The sequence below is a fragment of the Schistocerca serialis genome, chromosome 1, assembly GCF_023864345.2.
Source record: "Schistocerca serialis cubense isolate TAMUIC-IGC-003099 chromosome 1, iqSchSeri2.2, whole genome shotgun sequence".
NCBI classification, from domain to species: domain Eukaryota; kingdom Metazoa; phylum Arthropoda; class Insecta; order Orthoptera; family Acrididae; genus Schistocerca; species Schistocerca serialis.
Genome location: NC_064638.1, coordinates 1197866089 through 1197884408, shown reverse-complemented (window position 1 = coordinate 1197884408; position 18320 = coordinate 1197866089). Strand labels below are relative to the sequence as shown.

The window sequence follows — 18320 nt, the reverse complement described above, 5'->3', positions numbered from 1 at the left end:
TGGGCTCTAGCCCACAGCATCCAGTTTTCAGCTGTGTAGTCATGTGGCATGCACATGTCGGCATTGTACCGTTCATGCGGAACCTGAACTTTATCTTAATGACAATCTACTGACTGTATTGGGGACATATCGCTCCTTAGGACTGGTTTTCAGTGCCCAATTGACTTGGCTACCTCAACTTCGTCTGCTTAAGCGGGAGCTCTTGTGGCACCTCAATGCTCTCCACTGCCTGAGCAACACCAACCCTGGGGTGCAGATCAGTCTATGCTGCTGCAGCTCTACAGAGTCCTTGTTCAATCCTGCCTTGACCATGGGAGTTTGATTTATGCCTCAGCAGCGCCCTCAGCATTTTGTTTACTCGACTCGGTGAACCACTGTGGCATTCACCTAATGACAGGAGCTTTTAGAGAGAGTCCGGTGACCAGTGTCCTGGTGGAGGCCAGAGTCCCTCCATTGCAGATGTGACGTGCACAACTGCTCACCAGCTATGTTGCACACATTCGTAGTTCTCCTGAGCATCTGAATTACAGTGTCCTTTTCCCACCTGCAGCAGGCAGTTCATCTCCCGCATCGGTGGCCCAGGTCAGGGTTCATGATTGCAGTTCACATGTGATCCCTTCTCTCCGAACTGGAGTCCTTGCCCTTACCACATATACTCGAGGTCCATTCACGTACAGCTCCATGGTGTATACCTCAGCCGAAGCTTCGTTCTGACCTGTGTTAACCTCCCTGCTCTCCACTGTCACTTCCTATTGGTTCTTGACATGTTCCAGGGCTCTGAAGTTGTTTACACAGACGACTCGATGGCTGATGGTAATGTTGGCTTCACCTATGTCCACAGACACTGTATTGAACAGTATTCCTTGCCCGCTGGCTGCAGTGTATTCACTCTAGAGTTTGTGGCCATATCTTGTGCGCTTCAGTACATCCATTTCTGTTCTGATGAGTCGTATCTTCTCTGTTCTGACTTCCTGAACAGCTTACAAGCTATCAACCAGTGCTACCCTTGCCATCCTTTGATAGCGAACATCTAGGAGTCCATCTCTGCCCTGGAATGGTCCAGTTGTTCTGTGGTGTTTATGTGGACCCCAGGACACATCGGAATCCCAGGCAATGAACTTGCTGACAGGCGGCCAAACAGGCTACGTGGAAGCCACTTCTGGAGACCTCTGAAACTGACCTACATTCTGTGTTATGCTGCAAGGTTTTTTGGCTTTGGGAGATGGAGTGTCATAACAGTATGCACAACAAACTGCGTGTCATTAAGGAGACTGTGAATGTGTGGAAGTCTTCCCTGTGGGCTTCTCACAGGGAATCAGTTGTCCTTTGTCAACTCTGCATTGGCCATACGTGGCTCTCACGTGGCTACCTCTTCCATCGCGTGGACCCACTTCAGTGTCGCTGTGGCTCCCAAATGACAGTTGACCACCTCTTGCTGGACTGCCCACTTTTAGCCACTCTGCGGCAGACTTTTAACCTTCCCAGCACCCTGTCTTCAGTGTTGGGTGACAATGTGTCAACGGCAGCTTTAGTTCTACATTTTATTCATGAGGGTGAGTTTTATCATTTGATCTAAGTTTTAGCGCACCTCCTTTGTCCTTCTGTATCCTCCACCCTAGGGCTTGTGGGGTAGTAGTTTTAATGTGTTGCAGAGTGGCTAATTCTCCTTTTTTATTCTCATGGTCAGCCAGCCATGGTAATCAGCTTTCTTGTTTTTAATCTCTTCTCCCTGTTTCTTGCGTCTCTGTGTTTTTCTTGTCCTGTTTTGTCCATTGTAGTGTTTGTTGTCCTTCTGGTTCTTTCTTTCTCCTGTTGTGCATTGTATGTCTACTTTGTTTTCTTCTTTCCCTTGGGTAATTGTTCTACTGGGTACAAGGGACTGATGACCATGCAGTTTGGTGTCTTTCCCCCCTTTTAAACCAACCAACCAATCAACCAACCAACCATGTGAGCATGAGGTGAGCTTGTTTGCATGTATGAATGGTGTGTTTCTCTTTTTCTGATGAAGGCTGTGGCTGGGAGCTTTGTGTAAGTGTCTTAATTGTGCCTGTCTGAAACTTAGTCATTTTTACTGTAAGTAGCAATCTCTCTTCCTACATTGTTATTCCTACCTGGAGTTTGTTTGACATTCACAAGCAAATAACACTGTTAACAAAGCTGTAAGCATTATACACTTTCTGATAAAACAATTTGCAATATGCATCAGTTTTTAAAATTTGTATATCTGTGCATAAAAGAATAAAATCTACTGCTGCCCAGTATGTTAAAATTATACTACAGGTCCAATAGCTACCTATTGAAAGTATTCCACACTTCACAGATAAGGAAGACCAATACTATGTTCTAAAATATTTTTTGAGCAGCCAGGTATTTGCTACATAGGTTGAGTTTGTCATTATGAAGACTTTACATACTTTCAGGTGGAAATACATGTGACAACTGATTTATTGAAATGTTTTATTATGTTCTAATATGCATTTCACAACATTTGTTCAGTTAAAAAAACATAGTAGTTGTAGTGGTCTGCCTTGATTTAAGGAATGTAGGCAACTGCTTAGCGGCTTTGTTATCATCCCTTTTGTGAACAGTACCAACTAATTGGTAATAGCTCTTTGTGGTCTGTATCTGAACTGAAGATTGTGACAGCACTCTCAGCTATCAAAATATCTGGACCCCCAATTAGGATATGGGAGTTTCCAGCAGCTGTTTTCTACATACTGGGTGGTTGTACTCTGATTACAACATTTTCATTCCTGAGGAACTATGCTAGATACAGCTATGTGGTTTGTTGCAAAAGGTAGTTTCACTCCTGAAGTTTTTATTTTTATTCCATTTCTATGTACACTTTAATATGTGCTCCACTTGTCCATAGAACATCTAGGTGACACTAGATTTCTGTCTTCACTGACATCTCTTCTGTCACCTCTACAGCATTTAGTATTCATGCTGTAAATGTCTGCAAGTCAGGAACTGGTGTCTGAACATTGTCAGTAAGATAACCCCACAAAAAAGTCAGAAGGGTTTATGTCCGAATGTGGGACCATGATGCTGGACTCTTTACTAACTCATTAGGGAAAGGCTTATGTTCACACTGAACAAAACTGAACAAAAACTATCCAGTGAAGGTAACATGAAATGTGAACATAAATTCTTCTCTAAATGCTGTCTACCTAGTGTCGGTTGAGAGTTCACATCCTACTTAATTATGTTTCTCATCAAAGAAGATAGGCAGTACTGCAGACTTCATTACATCCATTGTCATGAGACACGAGAAACAAATTGGCTACATTTACTAAATCGTGATTCCTGCATAAATATTTTCTGGTTTCATATGTTCCAAATCACTTTGAGTTATAACTTTGGTCCTATGTCATTGTCTACAGAATTAATTGAAGGACAATGGTTCTTTGGAACTATTTCATAGTGAGTCATCTTTTGTGCAGTTGCATTCCTGTCATTTGGTCTGCTGTTTCAAATTAAGACACTGGACCTGCCTCATATTTTTCTTTGAAACTGATCTTAGTGTAAGGTATGGTAAATAATCGTTTCTAGTAATGTTTCTTACCTTCATAACACCATGTCTTTCAGTGCTCTTGTTTCATCCTGGTAAGTTTTAAGTTTCACCAGAAATTTCAGGTGTATTCGTTTCAAGATTCATTTAAGCACATTCTTCTGCCATCCTAAATTAGTGACATTAAAGGCTAAGAAATGTGATTTTACACTGTAAGACTACAGGTATCTCAGCTGTTTCCAACAGGATGGCATTACAAACTGTTGCTCGTCCACTGAGCAAGATAATTCTGTGATAGGACACTAGACTCTAATCCAAAAGGATTTAAATTCAAATCCTCATCCAAATCTGGGTTTTCTGTTTGCCAAAACATCCAGTGTTGCTTTGTGAAGGAAAAGTCCAATTTCCTTTCCTTTACTATCCTTATCCAGTCTGAATTTGTACTCGGTGTCTAGTGACTTAGTAGTTGATGGGATGTTAAATCCTATCTTCTGTCCCAGGTCATTGGATATCCATAGCCATAGTGATATTTTGTCAAATCTAAAACCTGATTCAACAATGGAGTAGATGTATGTCCTGATTACTGAAGAGGTACACATGTATCTTAGATTTGTATAGTACAACATTGACCACATACCTGGACATAAGTATTTTCAGTTTTGTTCTGTGATTTTTTGAAATATTGTTGTTACACTCCTGTTATAGCTCTAACTAAGGAGACCAATCACTTGGCTATGCTGGTCACCGGGGAGCATTCAGTGTACATCAGTTTCTCAAATGAATTTACCTTGTGGAGTGCACATGGCTTTTCATTTGACTACACTGCCTGAGGAAGTGGATTACCTAGAAAAGGATAACAAAGAACTTGGCTGTTCAAGCCCACTTGTCAGTACAACATTGTCGCCTATCTGGTGTTGGATGCATCCACTGATTTGATTGGGAAGGATGTCTTAAAGATGTTATAGCCTTCCCTAATGCTAGCAGCTTTGGTATTCTGATTCCTAGCACTGTGGTAGAGTTGACATCTGAGCTAGTCCCACACATCTGTTTTTAGTGATGGATCTGTAGGGATTGTGGACCATGGTAGTACCTCAAAATCAGCCAGAAAAAGTTGGACATGTACCATGTGTGGACTAGCATTGTTATATTGAAAAATGGCACCATGCTACTGTTGCATTAACAACATTAACTGTAACACATGAACACAGGACATCCCTGAAGTACCATAGTGCCGTCAGTTCCCTTGTTCACCACCAGCCACGACCTAAATCATACCTGATGGCTCTCGCAGCATGATGCCAGGTGTAATACTGCTGCCCCTTTCTGCATCTACACTCTGTCAGGCACTTTGCAGTGTGTTGTGGAGGGTACTTTGTATACACCAGTGCTCCCCCTGCAGGTCCAGGGGTTAGAATAGGCCCAAGGTATCCCTGCCTGTTGTAAGAGGTGACTAAAAGGAGTTTCATACTTTTTGGCCCTATAAGTTTAGGTCCCATTTTATGGTTTGACCTGCCACTTTCCAAATTCTACAGAAGTGTGGTCCATATGGGGGAGGATGCCTTACTTGGTGCATGAGTTATCAATAGTGCTTTTAGATTTGATCTCCTGAACCTCTTGTCATGGCTTTGCATCTCCACCTGCAATTCAACTATTTGAGTGAGGACACTTTTTCAGGATATGTAATTTTCTTCCATTGTCCCCTGTCCTCTTTCACCCCCATGACAGTATTGTATTTCTCTGCACCCAGTATCCAGCACAGTAGCCAGCCCATTGTGCTGGGGCCATCATGTACCCATTTGATGGTAGCCCCCTGACAACACAGGGATCACACTGCAGATGCCCGATCTGTAAACTCCCCATGTATTACAAGGAGTAGATGTCTGTCTTCCTGGGGCATCAGGACTTTCAGCAATGGCCATCGTGCCAGGTGGCCTTTGCTGTGGCTGGGTGGCACCTGTAGGGCGAGACCCTGATCGGAGTGGGTGGCATCAAGACAGATGACCTGCAATGAAGTGGACTAAATCATTTCTTGCTAGTGACTGTACCGCACCTGCAGTAACTAAGAAGGTCAAGATCGAGTACAATGCTGACAGATATGACCCTTAATAGTTTCCCTCCCTGCTACACCATGGGAGGAACGTAGGGCTACAGAAGGAAAAGAGCCATATTCGCCCTCCTGCGGGCCTGGGTTTTAGAATAGGCCTGAGGTATTCCTGCCTGTTGTAAGAGGCGACCAAAAGGATTCTCTCACATTTCGGCTTTTTTGATAGTCCCCTGTAGGGTTTGAACTCCATTTTTCAAAATTTTCCTGAAGAGTGAGTGAGTCTGTTGGGGAAGGGTGCCTTACGTGGCGCATCGTGTCCATCATGCATTGAGATCTTTAGCCGACATCTCTCATCTAACTACAAGTGACATCTTCTCTTCATCTTCAACTGGATCTAGTGCAATAGTGTCTTTCCATCGCAATGGTGAGAGAGCACCATCATTCCAGTGCTCAAACCTGGTAAAAACCTGCTTGAAGTGAATAGCTATCAGCCCATCAGCTTCACCAACATTCTTTGCAAGCTGCTGGAATGTATGATGTGTTTCTGGTTGGGTTGGGTCCTGGAGTCACGTAGCCTACTAGCTCCATGTCAGGGTGGCTTCCACCAGGGTTGCTCTACCACTGATAACCTTGTGTCCCTTGAGTCTGCCATCCGAACAGCCTTTTCCAGATGCCAACACCTGGTTGCTGTCTCTTTTGATTTACGAAAAGCATATGACACAATCTAGTGACATTATATCCTTGCCAAATTATATGAGTGGGGGTCTCCGGGGCCTGCTCATGGTTTTTTTTATCCAAAACTTCTTGTCACTCTGTACTTTCCATGTCCAAGTTGTTGCCTCCCATAGTTCCCCTGTATTCAGGAGAATAGTGTTCCGCAGGCTCTGTATTGAGTGTATCTCCCTTTTTAGTGGCCATCAATGGCCTAGCAGCAGCAGTAGGGCCACTGTCTCCCCTTCTCTGTATTCAGATGGCTTCTGCATTTCGTATTGCTCCTCCAATACTGGTGTTGCTGAGCGGTGCTTACAGGGAGCCATCCACAAGGAGCAGTCATGGGCTCTAGCCCACAGCTTCCAGTTTTCAGTTGCGAAGTCATGTCATGCACTTGTCGGCATCGCACTGTTCATCTGGAACTTGAACTTTATCTTAATGACAATCTACTGACTGTAGTGGGGACGTATTGCTTCTTAGGACTGTTTTTCGATGCCCAGTTGACTTGGCCACCTCACCTTTGTCAGCTTAAGTGAGAGCCCTTGCAGCACCAAAATGCTCTCAGCTGCCTGAGCAACACCAACTGGGGTGCAGATCGGTCTATGCTGCTGCAGCTCTAGAGTCCTTGTTCAATCCCACCTTGACTATGGGAGTCTGGTTTATGGTTTGGTGTCGCCCTCAGCATTGCGTTCTGTCCACCCAGCGCACCACTGTGGTGTTTGCCTAGTGAAAGAGCTTTTAGGATGAGTCTGGTGACCAGCATCATTGTGGAAGCCAGAGTGTCTCCATTGCAGTTACGTAGCACACATTCTTAGTTCTCCTGTGCATCTGAATCACCAGCTCCTTTTCCCACCCACGGCAGTTCATTTCTCACATTGGCGACCCAGGTCAGGGCTTCCAATTGCAGTTCGTGTCTGATCCCTTCTTTCTGAACAAGAGTCCTTGACTTTACCACCTATACTCAAGGCCCATTCACGTTCACCTCCATGGTGTACACCTAGGCCACAGCTTTGCTTGGACCTTTCACATGGCCCTAAGGACTCAGTTAACACCGCGGCTCTCCACTGACACTTCGTCTCTTTACACAGACGGCTCAATGGCTGATGCTCCATCGGCTCCGTGTATGTCCATGGAGGACATATTGAACAGCATTCCTTGCCCTATGGCTGCAGTGTTTTCACTGCTGAGCCAATGACTGGCTATATCGCGTGCTCTTGAGCACATCCGTTCATGCACCGGGGAATCGTTTCTTCTGTGTACTGTCTCCTTGAGCAGCCTACAAGCTCTCGACCAGTGCTACCCTCATCATCCTTTTATAGCAACCATTCAGGAGTCAATCTATATCCTGGAACTGTCCAGTAATTCAGTGGTGTTTATCTCGACCCCAGGTCAGGCCGGAATCAAAGGCAACAAACTTGCAGACAGGCTGGCCAAACAGGCTACATGGAAACCGCTTATGGAGATAGGCTTTTATGCAACAGACCTGCATTCAGTACTATGCCATAAGGTTTTGAGGCTTTGGGAAATGAAATGGCATAAACTTAGCATGCACAACAAACAGCGAGCCATTAAGGAGACTATGAATGTGTGGCAGTCCTCCATGCAGGCATCTCGCAGGGACTCTGGTTCTCTACCGGCTCCGCATTGGCCACACTTGAGTGACACATGGCTACCTCCTGCGCTGTGATGACCCACCTCAGTGTCGATGCGGTGCCTGGCTGACAGTGGCCCATACTTTGGTGTGCTGTCCTCCTTTGGCTGCTCTGCGAGACTATTCAGTTACCGGACTCATTGCCATTAATTTTAACTGACAACGCCTCATTGGCTGATTAAGTTTCAAGTTTTACATGTGACGGTGGGTTTTATCATAATATTTAAGTTTTAGCACATGTCCTTTGTGTTATCCACTCTAATGCTTTTGGGGTAGATATTTTAATGTCACATAGTGACACATTTTTACCCCTTCTAACTATTTCTTGTTTCTCTCTGTGGTTTTTTTCCTGGTTTATCCATAGTAGTGTTGGTTGTCCTTCTGGTCTTCCTTTCTCCTGTTATTGTGCTGTATGTCTCCTTTCTTTTCTTCTTTCTCTTGTGTAATTATTTTACTGGGAACAAGGGACCGATGACCTCACAGTTTGGTCCCTTCCTCCTCCTCTTTTAAGCCAACTAACCATCCAGGTAGTCCCGTGCGCCACCTCCCACTTGTATGAACTGCGGAGAGCAGCCCTCCCCCTGTTCGTAAGACTGCACAGTACTCGAAAAGGAACGGAAAATCATGGAGTAAAAGATTCTGCACTGGTTGACTTACAAAGAGGCTAAACACAAAATTGAACAATTGTGCTTCATTCAGTTGATGTCTACATACTCTGCAGCTACATTAGCATCACCATCACGAGTAAGTCATACCACACTTTGTGCCGTGAACAGTGGGCCCTTCAGGCCTCCAGAATACATCTGCCTCCTTGGTAGTAGGGGAAAATCTCCTTCCATTGCTCCCAAGGTACCTACTTCAGGAGCAAGACCCCCTCCTAATGCAAATGATGTCTTAGGGTTCTTCGTTTATACATTTGTAGGGCTGGCAGTTTCGGGAATCTGCTAGGTGCGAGGTACTGAGCAACGGTCGGTGCAGTGAACACACTACTTGGAGGTGCAGACGGTGTAGCAGTGTAGAGTGGTGCCAAATTGGGATTGTAGGCACCAGAAGACGGGCACACAGTAGCTGTACTAATCTGGTTATTAGGGACAAAACCACACAATATACAAGCAGCAGGAGTGCAAGGAGAGAATTCAGTCTTGACATATGAGTTCAGTTGCATAGTGTAGGCAGGTACAGTTGCTGGGGCTCCGGCTGGTGGGGGCACGGTTGGGTGTGGAAGACTCTCCACTACCGTGGAAACAGGTGCAGTTCGGACTGGTGAGCACGCGACCGGTGTCTGCCAAACGAAAGAACCCGGCGCGGAAGTCGATGAAATGTTGTGGAGCGGTGCGGGTGGGGCGGCCGGTAGTCTTGCAGGAGCTGGTAACAACGGGTGCGGGAGTGTAGCGGGCACGGTTGAAACCGACGTGGCAGAGACGGACGAAACCATCGGGAAAATGTGCGGAAGACGAACAGGAGCCGGGATGGCGCGCGGCGCGGCTGTATCATACCTGAGTGGTTGTAAGATATCCATGGAGTTGCGTAGTCTGCGGCTGTAGAGCAGGCGTCATGTGTGGGTGCAGCAGATGAGCAGGAACGGCAGGCACTGGCAGTGCTGGGGCGTCGATAAACAGAATACAGTCCGCCAGTTGTGAGGCAGCCGTAGGCATGGGAACATGCTGCGGTGCCCAAGTGGGAACCGTTGAGGTTATCTCGGAGCCACGTAGGTTGAAATCCGGTTGACAGCAGAGTTCACTTTGGCACTGAAACTGGCGGCGTGATTTCCGGTATGGGTTCATTTTCCACTTTGAAAAACTTTCTCTGAGAAGTCTGATCGCAGGGACTGAACGGTTGTTGAAACTTTGTTCGTAGCACAATACAAATCACTGTTAATAGCACTCACGATTGAACTAAAACAGATCGGGGTCATCAATGTGGTTATTCCTGATACGCGGAGCCGCGGCAATCATTAAATAACACACCAACATACATTAATACAACTTTATTAAGTGAGAATATTTACAACGTCTTACACAGTCAGCAGCACAAAACAGAATGGAAAGCAATATGGCGGCGCACAATAGGTCTGCATGGGTCAGAGAGCCTCCTATGGCAGAGATATATCACTCGTAGAGTTGATAGTCGCCACATACTTAATTGATGGATTTCTCAGTAGAACCAACAGATTTTATTTTATTTTATTTTATTTTGTGTGTGTGTGTGTGTGTGTGTGTGTGTGTGTGTGTGTGTGTGTTGTCTAACTTCTGCACAATTTCAGTGCAGTAATGTGTTCACTGTAAATAAGTATTGTAGTAGTTCTATATATGTTTATTACCTTATAAATAACAAAAAAAAAAAATTAAATTTTGAAATTCAGTGCATTAATGCTATCTTAGTAAATGAGTGTTTGTAAAATGATTCTTTCCTATAGTGTTCATTAAGAAAATGATCATTCTACTTGGGACCTGTGGAAGGTACATTAGCTTATTTGTTTTAGGTGTCAATATTTGTCATGTATTATTGTTTTTCTGATATGTTCTACATCCTGGAGGACCTCCTCACTACAGATCAATCGGAATGAAAGTAAATCTAATCTAATCTAATCTAATAGCAAAGACAGAAATGTCTGGGGCCAAAAAGGAAGAGGAACAGATGGCTCAAAAGTAATGGGACATTGGTAACAAGTGCATGTAGTGTTACAAACCTCTTAGAAAAGTATTTCATTTCTGTTACTGACAGCTTGGGGTTATCAGGTTACATGAACAGTGCAATGGAGTATCTGAGACAAGTCTTTAAAAATAACTCCAGTAAAATGGAAATGACATTCACATCTCCCAAAGAAGTAGCAGCCATCATTAAGTTCTTAAAATCTAAGTATTCTAGTGGATATGACAACATATGAATGAAGTTAATCAAAGTACGTTCATGTGAATTCAGTTCTATTTGTGTAAGATTAGATTCAGTTTTCGTTCCATAGATCCAAAAAATGAGATGATTCTCGTGGGTGTGGGATATGTCAATCTCTTACCAGTGAAACCTTTCCAGATTGGTTAAAATATGCTGAAGTTAAGCCTCTTTACAAGGATGGGGATAAAGCGATACCATCAACCAATTTACCTTTGCTGGCTTTTTCAAAAATATTTGAAAAGGTTGTGTTAAAGCATTTCCTTAAGCACTATTTACACTGAAGTGAGAATGTACTTAATTCATTAGATAATAAATTAGAGGCTACTGGCATTTTCTGTGACCTGTAAAAAGCTTTGACTGTGTGAACTACAGCATTCTCTTCACTTCATTGGCAATGAAGTGAAGTGGTTTGAGTCTTATCTAATAGGAAACGAAGGATGCTGTTGCAAAATACCTGTGGAGTAAGCAGTCTGTCTTCATCTGATTGGGAATTAATTACATGTGGTGTTCCTCAAGGTTCCGTCTTGGGTCCATTGCATTTTCTTGTATACATTAATTACCTCTCGTCTGTTACATTGCGAGATGCTAAGTCTGTTTTGTTTGCAGATCATAGAAACATCATAAGTAGCAAGTCAGGTACAGATTTTGAAATAACTGCTGATAAAATTTTCACTGACATTAATAAATGGTTAATTCTAATTCACTGTCATTAAACTTTGAGAAGACCTACTATATGCAGTTCAGAACCTGTAAACCGAGCAAGGTGGTGCAATAGTTAGCACACTGGACTCGCATTCGGGAGGACGATGGTTCAATCCCGCATCCGGCTATCCTGATTAGGTTTTCCGTGATTTCCCGAGATCACTTCAGGCAAATGCCGGGATGGTTCCTTTGAAAGGGCATGGCCGATTTCCTTACCCATCCTTCCCTAATCCGAGCATATGCTCCGTCTCTAATGACATCGTTGTCGACAGGACGTTAAACACTAACCACCTCCTCCTCCTCAGAACCTGTAAGAGATTTCCTTTCAGCATGTGTATAACATATGAAGATGTGCAGATTGAAGAGGTTGACAGTGTTAAATTTCTGGGATTACAACTCGTTCAGTTGGGAGTACTGCAGAATTTCTGAAGTTCCAGTGTGATGTCCTTAGGTTAGTTACATTTAAGTAGTTCTAAGTCTAGGGGACTGATGACCTCAGGTGTTAAGTTCCATAGTGCTTAGAGCCATTTGAATTTGCAGTGACAAAGATGTCAGAGGTAGGAGATTAAATATAAAAAAATACTTGCATACTTCACTTACTTTCACTCTATTATGTCATATGGGATCATATTTGGGGTAACTCATCAAATGGAGCAAAAGTTTCTAGGGTGCAATAAGAATCATTTGTGGTGTAAATTCAAGAACATCATGTAGAAACCTGTGCAATGAATTTTGTATTCAAACCACTGATTCTCAGTATATTCATTCCTTAATGAAATTTGTTGCAAGTAATGTATCTCTTTCTCAAATACGCTGAGAGTAACAACCCGAAGAGAAGAAATAATGCTCAGCTACACTACATACAGTAGTGGAACATGGCACTGCCTAGTTGAGATGGCAGTGTTGTTCCACATATATCACTTGTCCTTGAGCCAGTAGTATCATTGGGTTACAATTTCTCTCTGTATATGGTTCAGACTTCAGTTGTAATGGACTGGTATCTAAGTGAACAATGTTTGCATACAACCAGTTGGTGTCTACAGTTGTCTGTATTGTTTCTTGATCTATATCAGAGTTGAGTATCTAGTTGTGTTTTTGTGGGTATAAACCTGATGGAGCCTTGCGTCACCCTACATCACAGCAACAGCAGCTGCCCCCATCATCATCCCAGCAGTTGCAGCAGCAGTTCCTGCCAACATCCCACCAGTTACAGCAAGAGGTTCTGCCACAAACTGCACCACCACAATAGCAGCAGCCACCAAATTGACAGCCACCACCATTTCAACCACCTCCTCAAGCGCTACCTCAATCACTGGCGTCTCAGCAGCAAGCGCCAAAGGTACCTCTAGCTCCACCACCACTATAGGAACAGTCACAAGTGACATGTGTAGCAACTGTTAAAAATGTACTTCCAGGCACTCCAGCTGCTGGTCTCCAGATAAAAGCTGATCCTGATAAACCAAATGATGGAAGTGAAGTTATGCTAAAACCACAGCAGAAGAAAAGATCTCTTGCTTGTGAGTAATTCTCAGTAGCTGAATAATCAGATTACCTGATCAGTCTCACGGCCTTTTTTTTTTTTTTTTTTTTTTTTTTTTTTTTAGCCTTTTTAAAGTCACGCTGTAGGTTAATTTTAATGGTGAGTTGTTGGAGGCTTGTGCAAATTCACCTGTACTTGAGTTGCACATCTTTCTTTGTGTAGATTGAGTGATACTGAAATGCTAAAAATGTATTGCCAAAATACCTTATACCTCTGCAAGAAAGCATTGTTTTGTTAAAAGCACTGAAAAATTTCTCTGGTGTGAAAGAACTTCAAACTGATCAAATAATTTTCCAATCTTACCTGTTGCCCTGGTGAAATACTCTGAGATGATTTGTCTTGCTTGAATTTGCCACTATTCTTATGCACAACTTACTGTTCTTCCTAAGTGTTGAAATTACATTGATATTGTGCAGCTGGAGGAACAGGGGAGCGGGTGTAAGAAGCAAGTTCATACTGTCACAGATCCTCTCCCAGGAAGAGGATCAGTGTGGAGAAACAGGCTCCATCTAATGCAAGCTGTAGTGCTAATGAGCATTAGTAAGACAGCAGAAGTGACATAAAAAAGTAATGAGCAATTAAGTGTTTCTTGAAAGTAATGTTTTCAATAATGGTACCTACTGCTACAAATTCTGATAGCACAATACATTGTGTACTGTACTGTAGTAATGGTTAAAAGTTCTTGTGGATTGACGGGGGCAGCTGGAGGTGAGCAGTCAGGCTGTGATATTTATAGTTTGATAGTTAAGTTACAATTTAGGCTATTGAAACTGGAAATTCATGTCCAAAAGAACTATGGGAAAGGACTCAAATGGGAAGGATTGGTCACCAGGGATTTTCTTTTCAACAATATTCACTGTTTTACCAAATCTAGCCTCAAAAAAAATATAAAAAGAAAGAAGACTCAATCTAGCAAATGAACAATAAAGCATAATCATTAAAATTAAGACTATAAAAACAAAAAAATTAGAATAAGAACTTAAATAAACTGAACCTCTAGCAGTAATTATTAAAGAACAAATTCAAAAACTAAGCAGAATCAAACTAAAAGAAAAATAATCAATACCAAAATAATATCTAATCATATTTAAATCTGCATATGAATAAACACAAATCATAAAAACAAAACTAGACAGAAACATTAAAGAATGAACCAACCATCAACAATTATTAACTAAACAAAGAGGGATCAAAAAAATAGTTATAAATAAATACTTTAACATAAAGATAAACCAAAAGAATTAAAAAAATCATTCCCATGAGAACGAATTATTGAAACTAAAATAGAAAGACCTAAAGCACCTTCACAAACAGAAAAAACCAAAAAAATAACAGGAAAAAAATAATCATAATCAAACTCAATAAGAAAAACAATAACCAACATAAATAAAGAAAGAACAATATATTCTAATCTCAAAAGAACCATTAATAAATGCTTACGTTTAGAAGAAAAAACATAAACACCAGCAAAATAAATCAATAAAGAAGTAAAGACAGAGAATATAAACATTAGTTTTAATAGTTTAAAAAAAAAAAACGCCGGTCTTGTAAACCGGAAATAAGTCTAGCCCCCGCTTTTAAAACTTCAGAGGTGGAAAGCTTTCCATCATCGGTCCCCAAAACCGATATTTTAAATAAACTAACCCCTGAAATGATCAAAATAATAATTATATCACTATCAAACGTAATAAATATTAATTTTATTAAATTAAGACACTCAATATCAATAATGCTTTTCATTATCCTACAAACTTTTCTAGTTGGACTAATAACAGGAACAATAATGGAAAGATATTGGTTATCGTATATTTTATTTTTAAGATTTCTTGGTGGTATATTAGTCCTATTTATTTATATTACGAGAATTGCATCAAACGATATATTTCAACCTAAATCAATTACAATAATTATTACCTTAACAATATGAATATTTATCATATCAACATTAATTATTTTAGATATAACAAAATTTATAGACTTTTTCAAAAATACTGAAACTATAAATATTGATAATTCAATCAATTATCAAGAAATAACAATATCTTTAGAAAAACTATATAATAGACCAACATTCATTATTACAATAATAATAATAATTTATTTATTTTTAGCACTATTAGCAGTTGTTAAAATCACCAACATTAACCAGGGACCTATTCGTAAAATAAGATAATTTACTAATGAATAAACCCTTACGATTGAGACATCCTTTAATTAAAATCATTAATAACTCTTTAGTTGATTTGCCCGCACCAACAAATATTTCATTTTGATGGAATTTTGGGTCCCTACTAGGGTTATGTTTGGTAATTCAAATTGTAACTGGACTATTTTTAGCTATACATTATACATCAAATATTGAAATAGCATTTAGTAGTGTAGTTCACATCTGCCGAGACGTAAATAATGGCTGAATTATTCGAACCTTACATGCAAATGGAGCTTCTATATTTTTTATTTGTATTTATTTACATGTCGGACGAGGAATTTACTACGGATCTTATATATACATACACACCTGAATAATTGGTACAGTAATCCTATTCTTAGTTATAGCAACTGCATTTATAGGATACGTTTTACCTTGAGGTCAAATATCATTCTGAGGTGCGACAGTAATTACTAATTTATTATCAGCAATCCCATATTTAGGAACAGATTTAGTTCAATGAGTATGAGGAGGGTTTGCTGTTGATAATGCAACATTAAATCGATTCTTTACATTTCATTTTGTACTACCATTTATTATTGCTGCAATGGCAGCAATTCATTTATTTTTCCTCCACCAAACAGGGTCTAATAACCCCTAGGGCTAAATGGAGATATTGAAAAAATCCCATTTCACCCATACTTTACTTTCAAGGACTCTATTACATTTGTATTAATAACATCATTATTAATTATACTGTGCTTGATTAATCCTTACCTCCTAGGAGATCCGGATAATTTTGTACCTGCCAACCCATTAGTAACCCCCGTCCATATTCAACCAGAATGATACTTCTTATTTGCATACGCAATTCTACGGTCAATCCCTAATAAACTCAGAGGTGTTATTGCATTATTCTTATCGATTAGAATCTTAATAATTTTACCATTTTATAATAAAACACCATTCCGAGGTATTAAATTCTATCCTATCAATCAGATTTTATTCTGAATTATAGTAGTTGTTGTATGCTTATTAACATGAATTGGAAAACGACCTGTTGAAGAACCTTACATTATAACAGGACAAATCTTAACAATTATTTACTTTACATACTTCTTAATTAATGTGCATGTTGCAAACGCATGAGATAAACTAATTAAGGAATAATAACTTAATTAGCTTAGGAAAAGCATATGTTTTGAAAACATAAAACTAGAAGTTTAACTCTTCTATTAACTTTTCTTAAAAAATTTCACTAAATAAATGAAATAAATAAGCTTTAAACCAACAAAGAAAATAAAAAAATTTAAAGATAATGGCAAAAAACTTTTTCAAGCTAAGTACATTAACTTATCATAACGAAAACGTGGTAATGTGCCACGAACTCAAATAAAACCAAAGGACATAACAGCAAGCTTAATAAAAAATATAAAAGAATAAAAATCACCACCTAAAAAAATTAAAGCTAATAACATTCTTATAAAAACAATTCTAGTATACTCAGCTAAAAAAATTAAAGTAAAACCGCCTGCACCATATTCAATATTAAAACCTGAAACTAACTCAGATTCACCCTCGGCAAACTCAAAAGGAGTACGGTTAGTTTCAGCTAAACAAGAAGCAAAACAAGCTAAAGCTAATGGAAAAGAAATAATAATAAATCAACAATAAAGCTGATAATTTATAAAATCAAACATGTTAAAACTACCAATTAAAATAATTAAAGATAATAAAATTAAAGCCAAACTAACTTCATATGAAATTGTTTGAGCAATAGAACGAAGAGAACCTAGTAAAGAATAATTTGAATTAGAAGACCAACCAGCAACTATAACAGTATAAACACCTAATCTAGTACAGCATAAAAAAAACAAAAATCCATAAGAAAAAGAACATATATAAGTTAAGTACGGGAAAATCACTCAAACAGCCAAGGAAATTATTAAATTAAAAACAGGAGAAAAGTAATAAAGTAAATAATTAGATATAATAGGAATTGGCTGCTCCTTACAAATTAACTTGATAGCATCACTAAAGGGTTGAGGAATTCCAACAAAACCTACTTTATTTGGACCCTTTCGAATTTGAATATAACCTAAAACCTTACGCTCTAATAAAGTTAAAAAAGCAACACTAATTAAAACACAAATAACTAATAAAAGAAAATTCAAAATAAACATAAATAAATCATAAAGTATCAATACTATTTGTAGAAAAAATCTACATAAATGAATTCTAAATTCAACACATTAATCTGTCAAAATACAAATAAAACTTTATTACATCAACAAAAAACTGCAGAAATAAATTACTGATTAAATGGTTGAAATAAATTAAGAGTGCTAATTAGCTGGGCCAAACTCAGTAACAAGTAAACTTTTTAAAACAGCTAAACATTCTAAGCAAATACATGCTCTCCTTAAGTGAACAGAAGCATGAATTCATTACAAAACTTGAAATTAAGCTAAGAATTTATTTATTTATTTCGCTCCTTAACAACAGAAAATCACAGCTCTGAAACTGTGAGTGAAGCTCACTTAAGCTTTCTTCTTCTGTAAGATATTACAGAATACAGCATTTGTTATGTAAGCATACCAGATATAGAGTAAAACATCACAGCCATAATTTTTTACAATCGCTGTTAATACCTAAAGGCTTTCAGAGTTCAAGGTTCATTTAAAGAGAAAAAATACAATTAACATGGACACACAGATCAGATAGTTAGCCAAGATTTCAGATTTAATGTAACTTAACTTCTCTGTAGAGGGCACAACTTAGAAACATCAGGCTTTCATTACAGAATGGAGATAACCTTGCCACCATTTCACAAACTGGTTGACACTTCTAATGAATGGGTTGTCTGCCTGGATATCAAAGTGCCAATGTAACCAACTGATCACTCTGCTCATTCATGCAAGGGACAGCCAGGCCAAACACTCAGCCAACCAAACTTTACTACTTTGACACCCCCCCCCCCCCCCCCCCCCCCCGGTCTCCCTGGAGTCTCACAGTTCTTTCGTGTGATTCTTCTTTCCCTGGCCGGATTTCCTTCCCCCTGCCTCCCTCCCTCTCTATACTTGCTCCTTCCCTGTTGCCACTTCCTTCCCCTCTCTTGGT

General features: G+C 40.0%; 1 protein-coding gene across 1 annotated transcript in view; it reads left to right on the top strand.

Annotated features, from left to right (window-relative positions):
- The window catches only part of LOC126456537 (double-stranded RNA-specific editase 1-like), a 74944-nt gene that overhangs the window by 18627 nt on the left and 37997 nt on the right, over window positions 1-18320 (top strand). Inside the window, exons 2-3 of the mRNA XM_050092288.1 lie at window positions 12653-12850; window positions 12927-13028. Coding sequence (XP_049948245.1) covers window positions 12653-12850; window positions 12927-13028 — 300 coding nt within the window. The remainder of the gene's footprint in view (window positions 1-12652; window positions 12851-12926; window positions 13029-18320) is intronic.